This window comes from Cyrtonyx montezumae, unplaced genomic scaffold (genome assembly GCF_038088225.1).
Source record: "Cyrtonyx montezumae isolate F1298 unplaced genomic scaffold, pur_monq_1.0 scaffold_5, whole genome shotgun sequence".
NCBI lineage: Eukaryota > Metazoa > Chordata > Aves > Galliformes > Odontophoridae > Cyrtonyx > Cyrtonyx montezumae.
Window position 1 is genome coordinate 12,366,675 of NW_027072056.1, and position 17,354 is coordinate 12,384,028.

At 39.9% G+C, this 17,354-nt stretch overlaps 1 protein-coding gene across 1 annotated transcript in view; it reads left to right on the top strand.

Annotated features, from left to right (window-relative positions):
* The first annotated feature begins 3,139 nt into the window (after window positions 1-3,139).
* The window catches only part of LOC136056180 (probable cation-transporting ATPase 13A4), a 32,126-nt gene continuing 17,911 nt past the window's right edge, over window positions 3,140-17,354 (top strand). The window contains exons 1-11 of the mRNA XM_065748223.1: window positions 3,140-3,271; window positions 8,134-8,307; window positions 10,569-10,706; window positions 12,528-12,598; window positions 12,695-12,775; window positions 13,365-13,434; window positions 14,230-14,364; window positions 14,766-14,838; window positions 15,472-15,603; window positions 16,353-16,523; window positions 16,951-17,108. Of these exons, the coding sequence (XP_065604295.1) occupies window positions 3,209-3,271; window positions 8,134-8,307; window positions 10,569-10,706; window positions 12,528-12,598; window positions 12,695-12,775; window positions 13,365-13,434; window positions 14,230-14,364; window positions 14,766-14,838; window positions 15,472-15,603; window positions 16,353-16,523; window positions 16,951-17,108 (1,266 nt within the window). The 5' untranslated portion in view covers window positions 3,140-3,208. The remainder of the gene's footprint in view (window positions 3,272-8,133; window positions 8,308-10,568; window positions 10,707-12,527; window positions 12,599-12,694; window positions 12,776-13,364; window positions 13,435-14,229; window positions 14,365-14,765; window positions 14,839-15,471; window positions 15,604-16,352; window positions 16,524-16,950; window positions 17,109-17,354) is intronic.

Below are 17,354 nucleotides of genomic sequence, written 5' to 3' on the forward strand. Positions count from 1 at the left end.
CAGGGGAGCCGCCGCCGCCGCCGCCGGGCCGCCGGGCCGCGCCGCTTCCGGGCCGCCGGGCCGCGCCGCTTCCGGGTCGCCGGGCCGCACTGCGGGGCCCGGCTGGAAACTCCGCCCCTCTCAAAGGTTCCGGGCTCGGCGGAGCGCCGCTGACGGCCGCCCCAGCTGCGGGGCGATCGCGGCCTCTCCTGAGCCTGCTCGCAGCCCGGCCGAGGCACAAAGCCCCAGTGGCTGTGCTGGTGACACGGTGGGGGCCGTACCACCCTCCCCGCCGCTTAATCACCGTTTGCCGGGGGGGTTGGAACAGCTGCGCTGCTGGAGTGGGTGGGAGTGGTGAGGAGCACGAGGAGTGTCAGTGGGCTTCTGCCCCTTGCTGGGTAGCAAGACACGTGGAAGAGGAACCCAGAAGGATCAGCAGGGCTGTCCCTCTGCCCACGGGCAGGGCCGGTTGCACTTAGGTTCACGCAATTCTTGGCGTGTGGCAAGCCTCTTGGTACAGACCTCAGGCGCTGGAGACTGGCTGGAGTCAGGCTTGTTATGACGTCTCAGTCTCCCTCAGGCTGCACAACACTAAGTCCATCTTCCCTGAACACCATGTCTCCCAACTCCGCTCACTTTATTCTCTGTGCTGTTCCTGGGCATCGTGCTGCACCCTGACCACTGCAGGACATAACTAGAAGTTTGGGCTGCGTTATAGGTCAGGCTGCTTTTAGTTGCAGGGGAAGTTGGACTGGGTGACATTTAAAGAACACTTTCAGGTTGGGTATTAGGAAAAAAACCTCCTTCTCTGGAAGAGTGTTAATGCATTGGGACCAGCTGCCCAAGGAGTCACTGTCCCTGGAGGTATTCAAGAAAAGGGTGCATGTCACACTGAGTGACATGGTCTAGAGCAATCACACGCATGGGTTGGCAGTTAGACTACATGACCTTAGTGGTCATTCCAACCTTAATCATTCTATGATTCTATAATATAGTGGTATTTCTCATATCAAAATAAATTGCGGAAGATCCCTGACCTAGGGTGCAATCATACGTACATGTATTTCAGGGCTGAGATAAAAATTGTAAGGCTGAGATAATACCTGTTTTTATGGTGTTTGCTCACTTTTAGATTTATTATGATTTTTTTCTGGGTTATCTTTCTTTTAAATCTTATCCTTTATATTCATTTCAAATGAATAAGGAAATTATAACACTCCCTGTAGGAGCCAATACAAATGACAGTTAACGTACATAAACAAATCTGTAATGCTCACTTTGAACAGTAGAGGGCAACATTTAACTGAAGGCTCTGCTGTAGGGCGTTCAAGTTCAATTTTCTCCAGATAAAAATCCTCTTTAAGAAAATAGACAGATTCCACCATCTTCATTCGTCCTAGATTAACAGAATTTTCTGAAATGCTATGACAGGTTGCTAACATATGGAAATTATGAATGTTTAAAATCTTTATGCCTCCTTTGTTTTCAGTTACTAAGATACAAATCTCCCAAAAAAGTGTGCTTAGGAGTAGAAAATGTGAACAGGAGCTGGACTCAGGCTATAAGCATTGAATAGGTTGGATGAGTCTTGATTGTTCCCTGAAGTTCCAGGCTTGGTGTGGTGTTCTGCTTGATACTCTCTTCTCCGTTGAAGAGTTGCCCAGTGACGCATGCTACATCCTACTCTTCTTCATGCACCACAAGGAGCGAGGCTGACATTTGATGAAGCAGCAAAAGCTGATCAGGCAGAAAATTTGACTGTGGCACTCCTGTTTTCCACTGCTGCCACCTCCCAAAATAATGAGTCATTTCCTAAAGCCATCAGCCTGCTTTGGAAAAGATACCTTTGTGGTTCTTTCCTGTCTTCTATAGCTTTTAGGTAGCACTGAACCTTATAAGTAGGTTTATCGTAAATGGACTACATTGCATTCTTTCTAATTTTTAATGGAAGTTTTGATTCTTATGTAATAACTGCAGTTTTAGTTGCTGAGTCTTGGAAGAACAAACTGAAATGGGCAATTTTTTCTTGCGTTGATTGGCCTACCTCCTTCATTTTCTCTCCTCTCTTCCATCCATTTCTGACATTTCAGTTTTTCTGAGTCTTCCAGTCCTGTCCATTGCATGAAACAGGCAATGACTATTCATGGTGCTTGAGATGTTTGTGGCTTATACAAGTGCATGCCATGTGGAATTGAAGTGCGTATGAGTAGGAACTAACTTGGCATGTCCTGGTCTGTTTCAGCCACTCTAGAAATAATAATTTAGTTTCCTTAACATATTTTCTGGAAGAACAGGTTTGCCTCTCCTGACCTCATTCCTACAATGTTTGACGTGTAACTTCTTAAAAAATAGTGAAGGACAAGGAAACAGTAATGAGAATGAATCACAAGAATAATAAACAATTCAGCCCTCAGAAGTGAAAAAAAAATGAAGTGATAAAACGCTTCTCTTTTTTGTTTGTTTATTCATTTGTTTCTAATTTTTATTATTATTTTGCCAGCTCCATTTTGACCTCGTACTAGAGGTCATAGACATTTGCACCCAGCTGTCTGACATCAGTGAGAAGCTCTAGTTTTTCTAGAGTGAATAAATAACTATAATTACTTTCCCCAGTGTTATATAGTAAGATGGTCTATGACAATATTTTTAATAATTAACAAAAATATTGATCAGAGACCCTAGATGGATGGATCCTTACACATAGTCAGTATATAAGTCAATCTGCACAAACTAGAGGAATATGAGGGAATCACAGCTGGACAGGCTGGTTACTATGAGTATAAGAACAGCAAGGCCTGTTCTCCTTGTCATTTGGATACACTCCCTAGTTCCCAGTAATTCTATAATCACTTGAGGAGAAATATCCATCTCTTGCCCACCGTGAAATATGCATGCCAGCAGCACATGCTGCACTATCAGAGTTATGTCTAGGATTCCTGCTGTGACAAATTCTTAACAGATCTAATTTTTTTCTTTCTCCCAGTGTCTTTGAATGAATTTTGTTTCAAGGTATCCCCTCAATCTCAAAACCCCAAAAACAGAATGGAAGGAGGAGGGATGAATGTTACCTGTTTACCCCATAGAGAGGGAGGAGCTCCATTCTTCAAACAAAAGCAGAGTTAGAAAGAAGGTGTGTACTTAGAGCACTTCCTCAGTGTGGACATTCAAGCCACACAACACTGAAGATTTGTCCAGAGGGTGCTGTAGAAAGTCTCCAGAAGGTCATTTCATGGGGGAAAATCCTGCCAAGAGCCATTATGCACAGCTTAACCAGGGAGAGGAGAATGAAATGGTGAGTCGCTTTATCTTTGTCTAGGCCTTTCTCAACTCAAAAGCAGCAGATGGCACGTGTTTTGCAATAAAATGCTACAGTCTGTAATTTGATTATGGATGGTGATGTCTCCATAGCAGAGACCTACAGTTATAAAAAGAGATATATGTATATCGATATTTCACTGAAACAGTACTAAGTTTTATATGTTCTCTAGATATAATTGATTTTCACCTCCAGCAGAGGACAATTTCACAGAATCTTAGAAGAAATTGATAGAATATTGATGTAGTAATATAAAACTAGCTGGTGCTGACCTTGTCTAAGCCTGAGAGTTGGTCTAGAGTAGTGTACCTAACCATTTAACAGCTGAATCTCTGGAAAAATCTCCATCTGAATGAGATGGGAACCTTGATTTTCTCTGGAACACACACACAAAAAAAATCCACATTTTGTATTTGTCTGAATTATTAGCTAAAGCAGTCTGCTGAATTAGCAGCACTATTTTAGCCTGAGAACCTGTATTAAACTGGATTTCTAACTACAGAACTATGTTTTTTCCAGGGAGGAGTACATTGTTGAGTGTGTTCCTAATAGAACAACATAGACCATTGTTCCTGGCTTCAGAGGGAACGGGAAAAAGCCTCTAATGATAGAGGTTCAGATTGCTAAAAGCAAGATTCAGATATTAAATTCATTGTGAATCTTTACCAGTCTTTCAAGTCTAATCCTATTTTCTGTTGCTATAGCAACAAGTTATTAGTAATAGGATACCTGGTGATTGGGTTGCCAGAATTACAATATTTCACAGCCTCTGTTCAGATTCCTTGCTCTTTATTAGCTACAAGCTGTGTTTTCACCAAGGAAAAGGGTGCCTGAACTTGTTTCACTTTTGCATTTAATTTCTACTGAGCAGATGACTCTGCAGTTACAGGAGTTTTTTTTTTTTAACCATAAGTAACAGACTAGCTGGATATTAGAGTAATAAGCTGTTGAGAACTGGCTTTGTATGACTGTAAATGCAGCTAAGAGCCTTTCATTGAACAATCATGTTTTCTGCCATCTGAACAGATCTAACAGTCCAGTAATTCGTGGTCCTTCCCTAGACCCCTCACTCACAAGTTGAAACCCTTCTCTATTTGTCACTCTTGTGACTGTTGGAGTTCCAAGAGAAAGGGATTGCTAACAGTCAAGGAAACAGTTTTACAGTACTCTACAATTAATTAAAAATTATGGCACAGAGATGAGTCCTGTGTAAGCCTCTTTTGTAGGCAGTGTTATGTTCTAATAACAAAAAACCCTTTGGAGTACTATAATAGCTGATCGTAGCTTTGGTTTCCACCATCTCTGAATTTTGTGCTGTATGAACCCAGTTTATTTGGCTGCATGTTATATATCAAACCCTAACAACGTGGCCATGGAATGCAGAAGTTGCCATGGTGCAAATCCCTATATTTCAGGCCAGCATATCTACATTAGCACTACTTCCTTGTGCAATGAAATACAAGCCAGCAGAAGCTATTCTCTTCCTTACCAACAAAAAAAAAACAAACAAAAAAAATAAGCTGACAGGTATGCTCTTATGGGTGACACCAACACCAAGATTTCTGTCAGCCCAGGAAGCATTGTTTGTCACAGAGGACAAATCCCAGTATTTTCTTGCCAGTTCTTTCCAGTATATACCTAGAAAATCCTGAAGAAGTTTGAAGGATTTCCAAGCACTAATTACTCTAAGACATACACATGGCTAGATAAACTTGCTGGGAAATTTGCATTATATATGCCTGTTCCCACCTCTTCATACACATTATGTTTGCTGGTGTTGTGGGTCACCTTCAGAAGAGCATATTTTGAGAATTCTTCTGAAGAACAATTCCACCTGTTGACTTATTTCGCAGGTGAGAATTGGTTTTATTTATTCTGTTCCTGTTTAAGCTAGGAGTTATTTATCTACTAAATATTTTTATGAATTCACCATTCATTGCTATGGTCCTTTCTGCTGAAGACACAGTCAGAAAAACACTGGAATTTAACAGAATGCTTTATTCTAAAGCAGAGTGTTGAAAGAGGGAAGTCTGGGACCAGACAGATTTGGAGCCTGGTTTGCTGCTTAGTTTTACATCTGAATGATGTGGCCCAGGTAACCTGCACCAGACATTTCCAGAACTTGGAAAAATCTTGCTTTACTTTAGCTTTGCTTTCCAGCTGCATATCCAGGCATGAAATGGCAGTTGATATCTGATGTTTACTCTTTCCCAGGTCACTCCTCGTAGAGCTTCAGAACACCTACATTCAGAAATGCCATGTTCATCTAAAAACAAACCAACCTGAACCAACATTAGTTTCTTAGGGCAGAGTGTGCGCTGTGTCAAAAAAGCTTAAAAGTATCTAGTTCAGGTGAGTCCCTTGTCAGAATCAGTGAGATTTAACAGTACTGGATGATCTGAGTGCAAGGCCATTTTTTTCCCCAGTCCTAGTTTTCAAGAGGGAGAATACTGAAGTTTTCTTGATTTTGGAAAATATCTTGAGACTAGAGAATTAAAGTGTTTTGTGTTGTTTGAGGGAAAAGCAAAGGCTGAAAACATGCAGGTGTAGGTGGAACTCAAATTTTGATGTATAGACATCTGTTTTTCTAGGCAGAGAAATGCAGAATCTGCCCTAGCTCCATGAATTCTGTTTGCTTGCTGTACCGTGAACGCCCTGTATTGTACAGGGATTAATTGTTTGCAGTGTCTTTTTATTTAAGCCCTTTTGGATGTTGATTCACATATACCAGGAAGCTTCATTTCAAAAATACAAAAAATTGGACAGATGCATTTTGCCACGTGACTCACCCCAACATTGCCATTGTGAAAGAGAACACCATTAACCCTCCAAACATGTTGCTTCGGTGGGTGGACCTCTTGGTTAATTTGACATGTAAGGCTTGGGGAATCATTTGGCATTTCAGAAGAGAAGAATACTGCCACCAGAAGATGAATCCAAATGACTGCCAATCATGCCTGAGGTGCCCACCCTCACCCTATTTAATTGTACTATCTGCAGGTTTATTGACCTCTCAGACTTTGGGTGTAATGCACAAAAGCTGGAAATTAAAGGAATGAATCACTCACAGAAGCAAGATGCACATGGTAGCAATCTCGTTCTTCCCCACCCTGATAGACAGGCTCATCCCAATTTGAAAAGATTATTCTAGTTAGTTATTTCAGGTGCAGCTATTTACTGCAGGAAATCTGAAGGCATGCTCTTTTAACAGTTCTTCCCTTAGGCATCTCTATCTACTTGGGAGTTTCTTTACCTTGCTGACAAGCTGTAATGTCTGGAGACAGGCATCCACATCTTGCTAATAACTAATTGCTGCAAACTGTGAGTTTGCATTGTTGTATGTACTATTCTGAATGCTGGTGCTGACACTAATTTTATAACCTTTTTGTTGAGAATGCAACTAGACAGAGGTGCATGGAAAGCCCTTTATCTGTCTATTTGAGCTATAATAGCACAACTGCTACACCAACCGCCTTAAAACAGTGTTGCCCATCTGCTGACCTGCATGAACTTCCTTCTGTCTGCTGTAGAATGCCTTATGTGCAGCTCAGAGAAACCTCTGAAAATGCTAAGCACACACATCTCAAGCTGGTACAAACAGGCCCTGCACAGTGCAAACCACTTGCTTGAATAGCCTACCATACTTTTTTCCACAATCGCTATTTTCTTCCGCTTAGAAGCCCTATGGAGACCACCTAGGTGAATGGAATCCATCTTTTGGGAAATGACAGAGGGCAGGCAGGTTGTTGCAGTGAGCGGAAACACTGGGTAGGGCCTGCGTTTTGCATAATAAGCAAAGGCACTAGCACAGAACCAGGAATTATGTATTACTCATCCTTCCAATTACATTATCTTATCTTCTCCCCTTGTGAATGGATCTTGCAATATCTGTAGCTGCATATATCTGATCTTGAGAAGCAAGTTGCACAATTGCTGCAAATACACTAAGAAGGAGATTGAGGAATCTTAACCCTTATGTTAGCAAATTCTCTTGGTCATTTGATGTAATTGCAGCTATTCTATCTTTCACTTAGATCAGGACTTGGTCTTCTCTCCAAAGTCACTTTGTACATTTTGTTTCACCTTTAGCCAGCCTCTGACAGCACTACAGGGAGAGAATTTGGCCATGGTACCATGACCTGGCAGTTCTTAAACTATAGTGCTGACACAGTCATCCCTTTGAAGTTTTGGGCAGGTCACCTTGCCTCATTGTAACCATTTCCTCAGCTTTAAAAAAGGAATAATGATACCTACTCACACAGCTACAGAGAGTAGCTTCCTTTTGCCCTCTGAACGTGTAAAGCATTGAGCAAGTATTCATTAGTTGTTCCTAATAACAGTTATTATTTTGGGATGTTAGGACAGTAGCACATTGGCAAGGTCCCAAATCCCTACATTGGAGATGTCGTGGAAGGTGGTAACTGCCCTACAAATACCGTGACAGTGCCAAGTTTTACAACGTAGCTCTTGCAGGTATCACCCAGGGATCTTAAGAAAAGCTGAGCAAGCAAGCTTGGCTTCCTGTCTCGAAGTGTAAAGGTTAGGACCTTCGTATTCTGATACCATTTCAACTCATCGTTACTTTTTCATCCACAAGATTACAAATAAATAAAGCTATATTAAAAGTTTGGACAGGCTACAGGAATACCCATTTTGTGCAGGTGGATGAAAGCTGTGTAAAAAGCAAAATTCTCTTCTGATCATGTACGATAATGAAGCTAAATCAAAGTTCTACACAGTGCCATACCAAACAGTGCCCGTGGAATAGCAGCATATGATGGGAAATTGTACTCTTCCAGGTGTGTGAGAGTGATTCTTTCCTTGTCTTTGATGTACAGGAAATTTTTGGCTACAAAACCCAAGGCTGCAGGAAGGCCCTGTGCATTGCTGGGTACATCTTGTCCTGTGGGGCTCTGCTGCTGCTGTTCTACTGGAAGCCAGAGTGGGACGTGTGGGCAAACTGTGTCCCCTGCAGCTTGGAAGAAGCAGACACTATGTTGCTTAGAACAACAGTAGGTGCCTACTTTAATCCTTAAATTAGTCCCTAGTATGTAGTTAATTGGAAGGTGAGTTAATTGGAATGCATCCAAGTTAGCTGAAATCTCTCATATTGCTGATGTATTGCAGTAATATCTTATATTTGGCATAACTGAGCTACAGAACTCTCAAGCATTACACAAACTATATGTAAGATGATGATTGGAATGAAGATTAACAGCTGATCAGGCAACAAACTGAAAAACTATGATGAAAAATCTGTAATATCTGTGATTTCACGCCTGTGTTCTTTGCTCTCAAGTCCTCCTGCTCCCTTCCACCATCCCCACGTTTTATACATTGCAAATCCATTCTCAAGATACTAAAGCATCAATCCTTCTCTGTGTCCATTAAGATGACAGTTCTGCAGTGAATGCTCCCAGGGCTGTTATGTTTGGCTGCTAGTTCTTACTTCTGTTGAGGACTGTGCTGAAGCTCTGCAATGTGCCTTGATTTTGCTTCATGGAAACTACTGCAAAACTGAAAGAAGCAAAATGAAGCTTAATTCTGAACTCTAGCTGAGCCTGAATACTCCAGGAGCTTGGCAGGGTGGTTTAATAATAAAAATAAAACTTTACAGTAAAAAAAATACTTCCAAAAGTTTCCTGAGTAATGGCATGTACAATTTCAAAGTGTTCTACTTTCGTATCTGAGCTATATTCTTAAATAAGCACAAGAGTTTGCAGCTAAAATGCTGGGCTTTGGAAATCACAGATCTGCCTATTGCATATTTTATGTGAAAACTGCATTCTAATATGCCAGGGGGAGATTTAAAAAACTTTTTTTTTTAAAGCAGCATATTAGGTTTAATCTTACTTTTTAATCTTCAGTTCAGTTTGTATTTTTAATTACCCACTCTCGTGTGTTGTTTTAAATGGATTTGGCTATGTCAAGCACTTTTCTGATAAGTGGAATTTAAAATGATCCTTTGTGTAATTAAACGAGAATTGAATCATATCATAAATTCTCCTTATCAGTAAGCTCTCTGAAAATATGCTCTGGGCATTTGCAATCGCAAATTTCTTTATGTTCTTGGCATGAAAATGACAGGTATTTTCCCCTACCTTCTTCCTGATTATGTTAGTTCTCAAATATGACAGCTACTGCTAATGAGAATACAAGTAATTTTGTCAGCTTGATCCTCAGAGTTCTCTTGTGCCTTACATAAAGCCTTCATTCATAATTTATTATCATCTCTGCAATGCAATTGAGGAGCCTATTAACTCACTTCTGTTATTGAAGTTTGTCTCACTGTAATTTAAATAATGAGCACCTGCGTTATTGACTGTTGCCCATCTCAATCCATGTCCCAATGTCTTCTGTTTCTGAAATCTAAATGAAAGATAAATATCAGAAAATAAATGATACTTGACTCAAAATATGGGTGTAAGGGGAGAAGTGCACAAATAATTAAGATAAATGAAAATCCTCAAAGATCTTCTCAACCATTATTCAAAAAGATGCGTATTTGGTACAGAATCTTATATTTCTGCTGTCAGTTCCAAGAAAGGTGTAACAACTTAGTTTTCAGAATCTGGCTAGCTGAGGTAATCAGCTTTTTCCATCTGCCCAACTTCTTACATACTGAATATGCTATATAGGTCAGTTGTATAGCTGGCTTTAATGCATGTGGGTCAGTGTTCAAACCTGAGACTCAGCATGCTGTTGCTCATTACAGTAGTTGCTCAAATCTCTAAGACTGAACTACCAGTGCTAGTTATCAGGCAGTTCCAACAAAAACAGCAAGATCGTGAGCTGCGTTTGTGGCAAAATCTTGTCTAAGATAAGAGCATCATGGTGCTGGCACTCTCGTTCTAATGAAATGTTAACACAGGAACAACTGCAAAAAAGCATTAAATATCCATCTTGTAGGACACTACTATATGCTTTTTGACCTTTTCTTTACAGTATGGTAACTACATCTCTGATTGTCCCATACCATTCACCTGTTCACTGATCACAACCTGAGTGTTCACGTTCCATCCTTATCAGCCAAGCAACAGAACTCTGCTCCATGAATTACTTTGAAGTACTCACATTTTGACAGGACTGTGGTTCTGCTCCTATTCTGCAGATTTATCTATCAGTCACAGGTGCTAGAAGGCTGCTGTAGGATAGATCTTTAGAAAACGTTGAGCAATTCTTGAGAAAAGCCTACAGGAATCATTCACTTTATAGTGTTTTTATAGTCTGATTTTAAGGAAAATTGTACCATTTCTCTTTTCTGTTCATTTAGGATGAATTTCACATTTATTCACGTAAGAAGGTGAAATGGATCTCTGTATCTGGAATTATCAAAAGCAGAACGGATTATCCAGGCATTGCCGAGGAAGACTCAATCTTCAGCAAAGCCTTAATGAAGCCAAGCTTACAGGTAAGTCAATTATTGCCTGCAGCATCTGGGAGATGTAGCAGATCTCAACCAGGCTTCATGTGGTGAACGTGAACCATGAAACATACCCAGCTAAGAGACCTGCTATTGATAACACAGTGAGATAAGGAAAAATGAGCTCGGAGCTTGCATTCACCTCTGTAAAAAGCCTCTTTTATTCCTAGGATGAATATGAATATGAGAGATTATGAATAAAAGACCCTCAAAACACTGGGGTCAGCAGTGAAGAATCAGACTTCCGTATCAAAAACTCAGTCTTGGCACAGAAGAACTTAGGGGTGCCTATGTGTCTGAAGGCAAACTGAGTAACTGAACAGCTCCAACAGCAACATGAAAACAGGGATGAATGCAGCTGAAGGGGGCAGAGAGCAGAAACGTGCCAAGGCAGAACTGTATCAAGAGTCCAGAAGTGTTTCATCCAGGAGTCTGTGGAACATATTTTCCTTTCCTGCCTTTGTGCACATCCATTTGTGCTTTGATGTGTATTTGTTGGATTCTAGTCTCGATCTGTCTACTGTTCTTAAAAAAATGTATCCCATCTTCTTCTAGTTCTAAAACTTGGAGATGCCAATGAGGCACTGGGAAGAAGGTGGAGGATTAATTGATCCAAGCAGATCACATGGTCTCACATGATTTGAGTAAATACAGTTATTGCTGTTTCAGAACAAGTACCAGATAGCATAGTTATGTGCCTTGTTTATATCATTGTAATATGTGACACTAAACAATATGAATGCAGTGGTGCATTTGCTAATATCTGGCTCTTGATTATAGACACAAGATTACTGCACTTGGTAGCCCATAGAAGAGCTATATGCCTTTCCAAGAAATAGATTTCTAACCTGTTAGCATTTATTTTCATATCTATTACATTTTTTTAATGAGAAATTTTCATTATAAGCATAGCTTCAGATAAGCAAAGCTATTGCCTTTTTTGCTGTTCTGTGTGGGCATATCTTAGTGTACATATGAAATATTAGTGCCAGCTAGTTTAATCAGCTTGCATGGCATGAAAGTGAGGACTGATTTGTAACATTCTTCAGAGGATCGAATTAGCAACATAAAAAAACCACAAACAAAAACAATATAGCCCCTAAACAATAGACCCTTTTAGCAAAACTCACATCAGTCAAAACATCAAGGCAGAAAAGGACAGATTTCAAGAAGTAAAGAGCAAACATAATACTTCACTAGCAATTCAAAAGACTTTACTTACATGTTGTTTATGAAATCTTACTGCTTTTTAAGCTACCTAAATCCACAAAGTACTGTGTAGTGCCAGAGAGCTTCCCAAGGGCTGCTCCTACAGCAAGTTGAGACCCTCATTTCCCAGTTCTGTTTTCAGCACTTAATATATTAACTCCTTTGCATTCACATCCTAACTACAGACCTCTTGTTAGGTTAATGACCAGCTATAGCTCCATTTTGAATCAGGGTGAGAGTTCAGTATAAATTTCATTCTTATTACACTGGACAGGTAAAGACTCCCAAAGCTGCTCTTATGTGTATACATGCATTGCCTTCTTCCAGCCTATATGAAACAATTATCTCTAACAAGCTTCATTATTATTGCACAGGACAAGACAATCTCCTTTGCATGTCATAAATGACAGCATGTATAACAGATAACAGCTGTGTGTAACAGATGTGTAACAGATAACAGCTCTGCAAGGGCTAAGCACTAGCAGTGGCTCAGAAACCATCCTGGATCAGCCTTTCTTGTCTATTGCCACATCTGAGCAGGCCTGGGATAATAATTCTTTGATGCGTTGCAGCTCTTGTTGCCTCTGCTTTATTTTGCAGGTGAAAAGTATCCAAGTACAAAAAATACACTATGTTTGGAATATCTATGCAAAAGAGTTCCAGAAAGTTGGGTGAGTTCCATACACCAATTACACAAGTCCCTGAGGAAGTCAAACATTCTGGGAAAAATGTCCTAAGGAAAACATACTTACATATTTATATTTTAGAGCCCTAGAAGACCACCACACTTGTTCAGCTATACACACCAAATTTGGCTCTGGTCTTACCCGTATTGAACAGAGTCTCAGGTATGTATTGTAAATCACTCTGAGTACTCATCATATGGGTTTCAAAGATATTTATATTCATTGTTTTTGGTGCACTTTTCTTGAGCTTCTTCAGCATACATTAGTATGCAAATAATATTAGATGAAGTGGCTATGCTTGAAAAATTGAATTAAAAGTACTAGGTCACTGGTCAAAGTTTTTTTAAAAATGCCTTTGAGTATCTATCACTGTTACTTTTCTCAGTCAAGAAATAACTATGCTTTGCAACTAACTGAGCTGTTTTTGCTTGGAGTAGCAGAAAGCATGGGATGGTGTAGGTAAGTTTGTGTGTGCTTCTTCAGTGGGACTCTGTCATTGTAACACAGACAATTCAATATAAGTTCAATACATTTCTTGGCTCTTGGTTTGAGTTGATCTCACTGGTAAATTAATCTTTTCTGACATAAGCACTGTAAGTGACATATTTCTTAACTTTTTGCCTTTGAGAAAGGTCCTCACAGACATTATGGGACCAATACAAACCTTTGGGATTATTAACAGCTGAAACTTCTTGAGCAAGCTACACAGTCATTATTTTACCTGTAAATGATGTATCTTTATCTCATACAGGAGAATGATATGTGGGCCAAACACTATTGATGTTCCAGTGATCCCTATTTGGAAACTACTCATCAAAGAGGTTCAGCATTTCTGTCAATTTCATTCTTAAGGCCGCTTTGGAAGGCGAAGTATACATATAGAATATGATGGACCCTATGTCTCATTAGCTTCTCAGTACTCACCTATCAAGCACAGCATTTTTTCAAATTCTATTTGTGAAATCATCTTAAAATCATTTATTCTCCATTGTTCCACAAGCATCAGCCCCACACCTATGTAGCTGCTACTGTTTTACTGTTTACATCTATCCACGTCCTGGGAGCTCATTCTGTTGACCTTATAAAGGCCAATGAATGTTTACAAGCTACATTTGAAATCAACTCTTTCAGGCAAAGGCTATCTCTGAATTAGCAGAGATGAAGTGAACAACACTAGCTGGCGTATGTCTACAGCTGTACAACAATGTGTGAAGTACCAATATCTTTTTTGATTGCAACTGGGTATATGCAGTCTAAGCAGAGCAATTGTGGAGATGTACTTACCCACGATGAGCACAGCCTTGCTCACTTCACAGTATGCCCCCAGCTTCTTGTGAAGAACAAAGCAAAACAAGGATAGTGTTGACTGGATTGAGCCATTCACATTGCAAATAACATCCCTATTGGTCCTGATTATTTGGCACTTTTGTTCCATGGAAATGGGCCAGACTGATTAGGCTGGGCCACTGCTCACATAATCAGAAAGATGGTGGGGGGAGATAACACTTAACTCCATAACTTTTAATCCAACCTAGCTCTAACAAGATGGGCTGCCTGGGGATACTGGAGCCATTTAGATATGGCCAACTCTTGAGTAATTATTTCTCTCAAAACAGGTCTTAAATCCATTTTACGTGTTCCAGCTGTTCAGTGTGTGTCTGTGGTTTGCTGAAGATTACGTGGAATATGCCACTGCCATCATAATCATGTCTCTCCTCTCAATTTCTTTGACAGTATATGATCTCAGGCAGGTAAGTGAGACATCTCACGTTTCTCCACAAGGTCTTATTTCTAATACCTGGAAAAGACCAGATGTTGCAACAAGTGCATGTACCAGGCTATGACAGTTACTCAAAGGTTTAGTCCTGTAGAAGCAGCTGCAGTGGCTTGGCCTCCTAGTCATAATATCTGTGTGGTACTTTAACCACATCCACCCTTCCCCATTCCAGTGCTTTGCTCTGTATCTTTTTTTTTGGCATTGTCTCCATAATTAAAGTGGGGAGCTTTTTCTATATGATTGTACAGTTCCTGGCAGGGACAGACCCCAGTTTATGAAGGCTCTCATAACCACAAATAACAGAATTGAATAGTTAGGGGATGAATTGCACCATGTAAGATGTAACACTTTTCTATGTTCACCTTCAATTTATAGCAATCAGTTAAACTGCAAAGACTGGTTGAGTCTCATAACAACATCATGGTCACTGTCTGCAGAAATAAGGAAGGTAACTCCTGTATACCTCTTCCCTTAATGCATTTCATTTCAGCAGCTATTTATATTGAAATTGAGAATGTATATTATCAAATTTCTTCTGGAGCAGTTGCCTCTACTGTCTCCAAGCCTTTTTAACTACCATGTGCAGATTGGTTTAGGTTTTACCCAGAAGTATGTTGTGCCATATCTATCATATTTGTAGTTGTATGAGCACAGCCTTACAAAAAAGAAATACCAAGGAAACAATGTCATTTTCCTTGAAGCAGTGCTAGCAAAGCCAACCACATAACCATTTAGCGCTTATGAGTCCACCTAATTGTTGCTTTCAAAGTCTATTAATTGTCATGATATTTGTGTCATTCAAAAAAAGGGGAGAAGAAATGTAGATCTAAGCATTTTCAGTCAGGTCAGTACAATGGAGCAATAGTTGTTAGTTGAGGTCTTACGGAGATAAGATATTCTACAATTTGAACTGATACCTAGACTTTTCTTGATAAGGGATATTGTATTCCCAGGTCCTACTTGCAGTCCATTGTTATCAGCCATTATATAGAAGTAATAACATATTCAGCTTCCTTGTATTCATACCCTTAACAGGGAGAAACACGTGAAGCAAAAAGACTTCATTACATGTCGCCTACAGGTTTCCAAGAGCTGGAATCGCATCATCTTGTTCCTGGAGACACAATGGTTTTTAAAGAGGGAAAAACCCTCTTGCCTTGTGACGCCATCCTGATCAGTGGGCAGTGCATTGTAAATGAAAGCATGCTGACAGGTACAGCTTGTTTTTTCCAGATTTATGATTAAAACATTATGGCCCTATGGTTTCTGCAAGTGGCACAGGACATACAGCATAATCATATATCATCCTTATTATGAGACATGAATTTTGGGAAGAACAATCCGTTTTCTCATCTCATGAGAATAGAAACTCCTAAAGCTCCTTTCCATTTAGGAAGCCTCAGATACCAGATATTTGATGAAAGTATTTCTATTGTCTTACCTGAATGTGTCTGCTCTGATATAAGAAGAATATTTATCAGCTCTCAATCACTAAGCTAAAGGCTCCCATCTTTCTTAGAAAGTTTCTTTGAAAGAAGAACCAGGTAATGCCACATATAGTCTACCTAAGGGAATAGTGTAGTGACCTGCATACGAAGTTCAAGCTAGGTGAACAACTTGTGGCTATCAACTGGAGTCTCACAACAACAGCTGAAGTCTCTGTTCAGATTTCTGTATCTCCTGCCAGAGCTCAGAGTCCTTGGACTGTTTTCAGTTCTCAGACTTACAAAGAGCTGTTGTGCAAGAAGCTGTTGTACCGGAGCAAAGGGGAGTTTTTCTCTGGCAGAGTCTGTTCTTTTCCACTAGGCTCAAACTCCTATTTATCCTGAAGATGTGACAACATAACATTTCTCTAAACTGGTTTCTCTAGGAAGTACACTGACTCTGTCTAGATACTTCAATGCCAGCAGTCTAATTTTAAGGCATACTGCACTTTTCCTCATCTGAGTTAATCTTCCCTAGGAGAAAGTATTCCGGTAACAAAGACTCAGCTACCCCAAGCCGACAACCTGAAGCCCTGGAAAATGCACTGTGCAGAGGATTACAAAAAACATGTCCTATTCTGTGGAACAGAGGTCATACAGACCAAGGGAGATGACAGAGGAGTAGTGAAAGCTGTGGTGCTACAGACTGGTCAGTCAGCACTTCAGTTTGCTTTGCCTTTCTTGCTTTTTCTTATTGCAACATGCCTTCAAGGTCTCCAGAGTCTGAAATAAAGTTCTCTGGTGCATCTTAAGCTAAAGGAGTTAAACTAAGTTCACCATCAATATCCCCATCTGGACTGAACTATTATATATTGTTTCAATTTGCTTAGCATACCTCTTAAATAAACCACTAGCATAAGATTGCAAAGAGGAATTTGTCTTTGCTTTGAGATGCTGAAAACAATCCTCCTGTTTAAGACAATTTTTTTCCTATATTCTCTAATATAAGCTCACATACCGTAAAATGAAAGATCCTCTTTCATAAGTTACTTCAATTCTATTTCAAAGTCTTGTATTTTTCTTGGAGAACTTTTGTAAGTTAATTCCCCATGTAACTATTTATTTTATCCTTTCAGGTTTCAATACAGCCAAAGGAGATCTGGTGAGATCCATTCTCTACCCTAAACCAATGAACTTCAAGTTGTACAGAGATGCACTTCGGTTCCTGATGTGCCTCATAGCATTTGCAACCATTGGAATGATCTACACAGTGTGTGTATTTGCACTTAGTAGGGTGAGTTACTAAATGCAGGAGAAATAGTCATACTCAGTATCAAGAGACTTGAAACTTCAGTGGCTTCCTATACATTAGTATAGGAAAGGATGATTTTTTATTTTTAATTCTCTTTACCTGAGTATATGAGGCCATTTTACAATTAAATTATATTTGTGAAACCACAAACTTAGATATTCAATTCTAAGGTGTCAAAAACCACTGTCCTGGTTTTCATTTCCCCTGAGTTCTTAGCAAATATGGAGA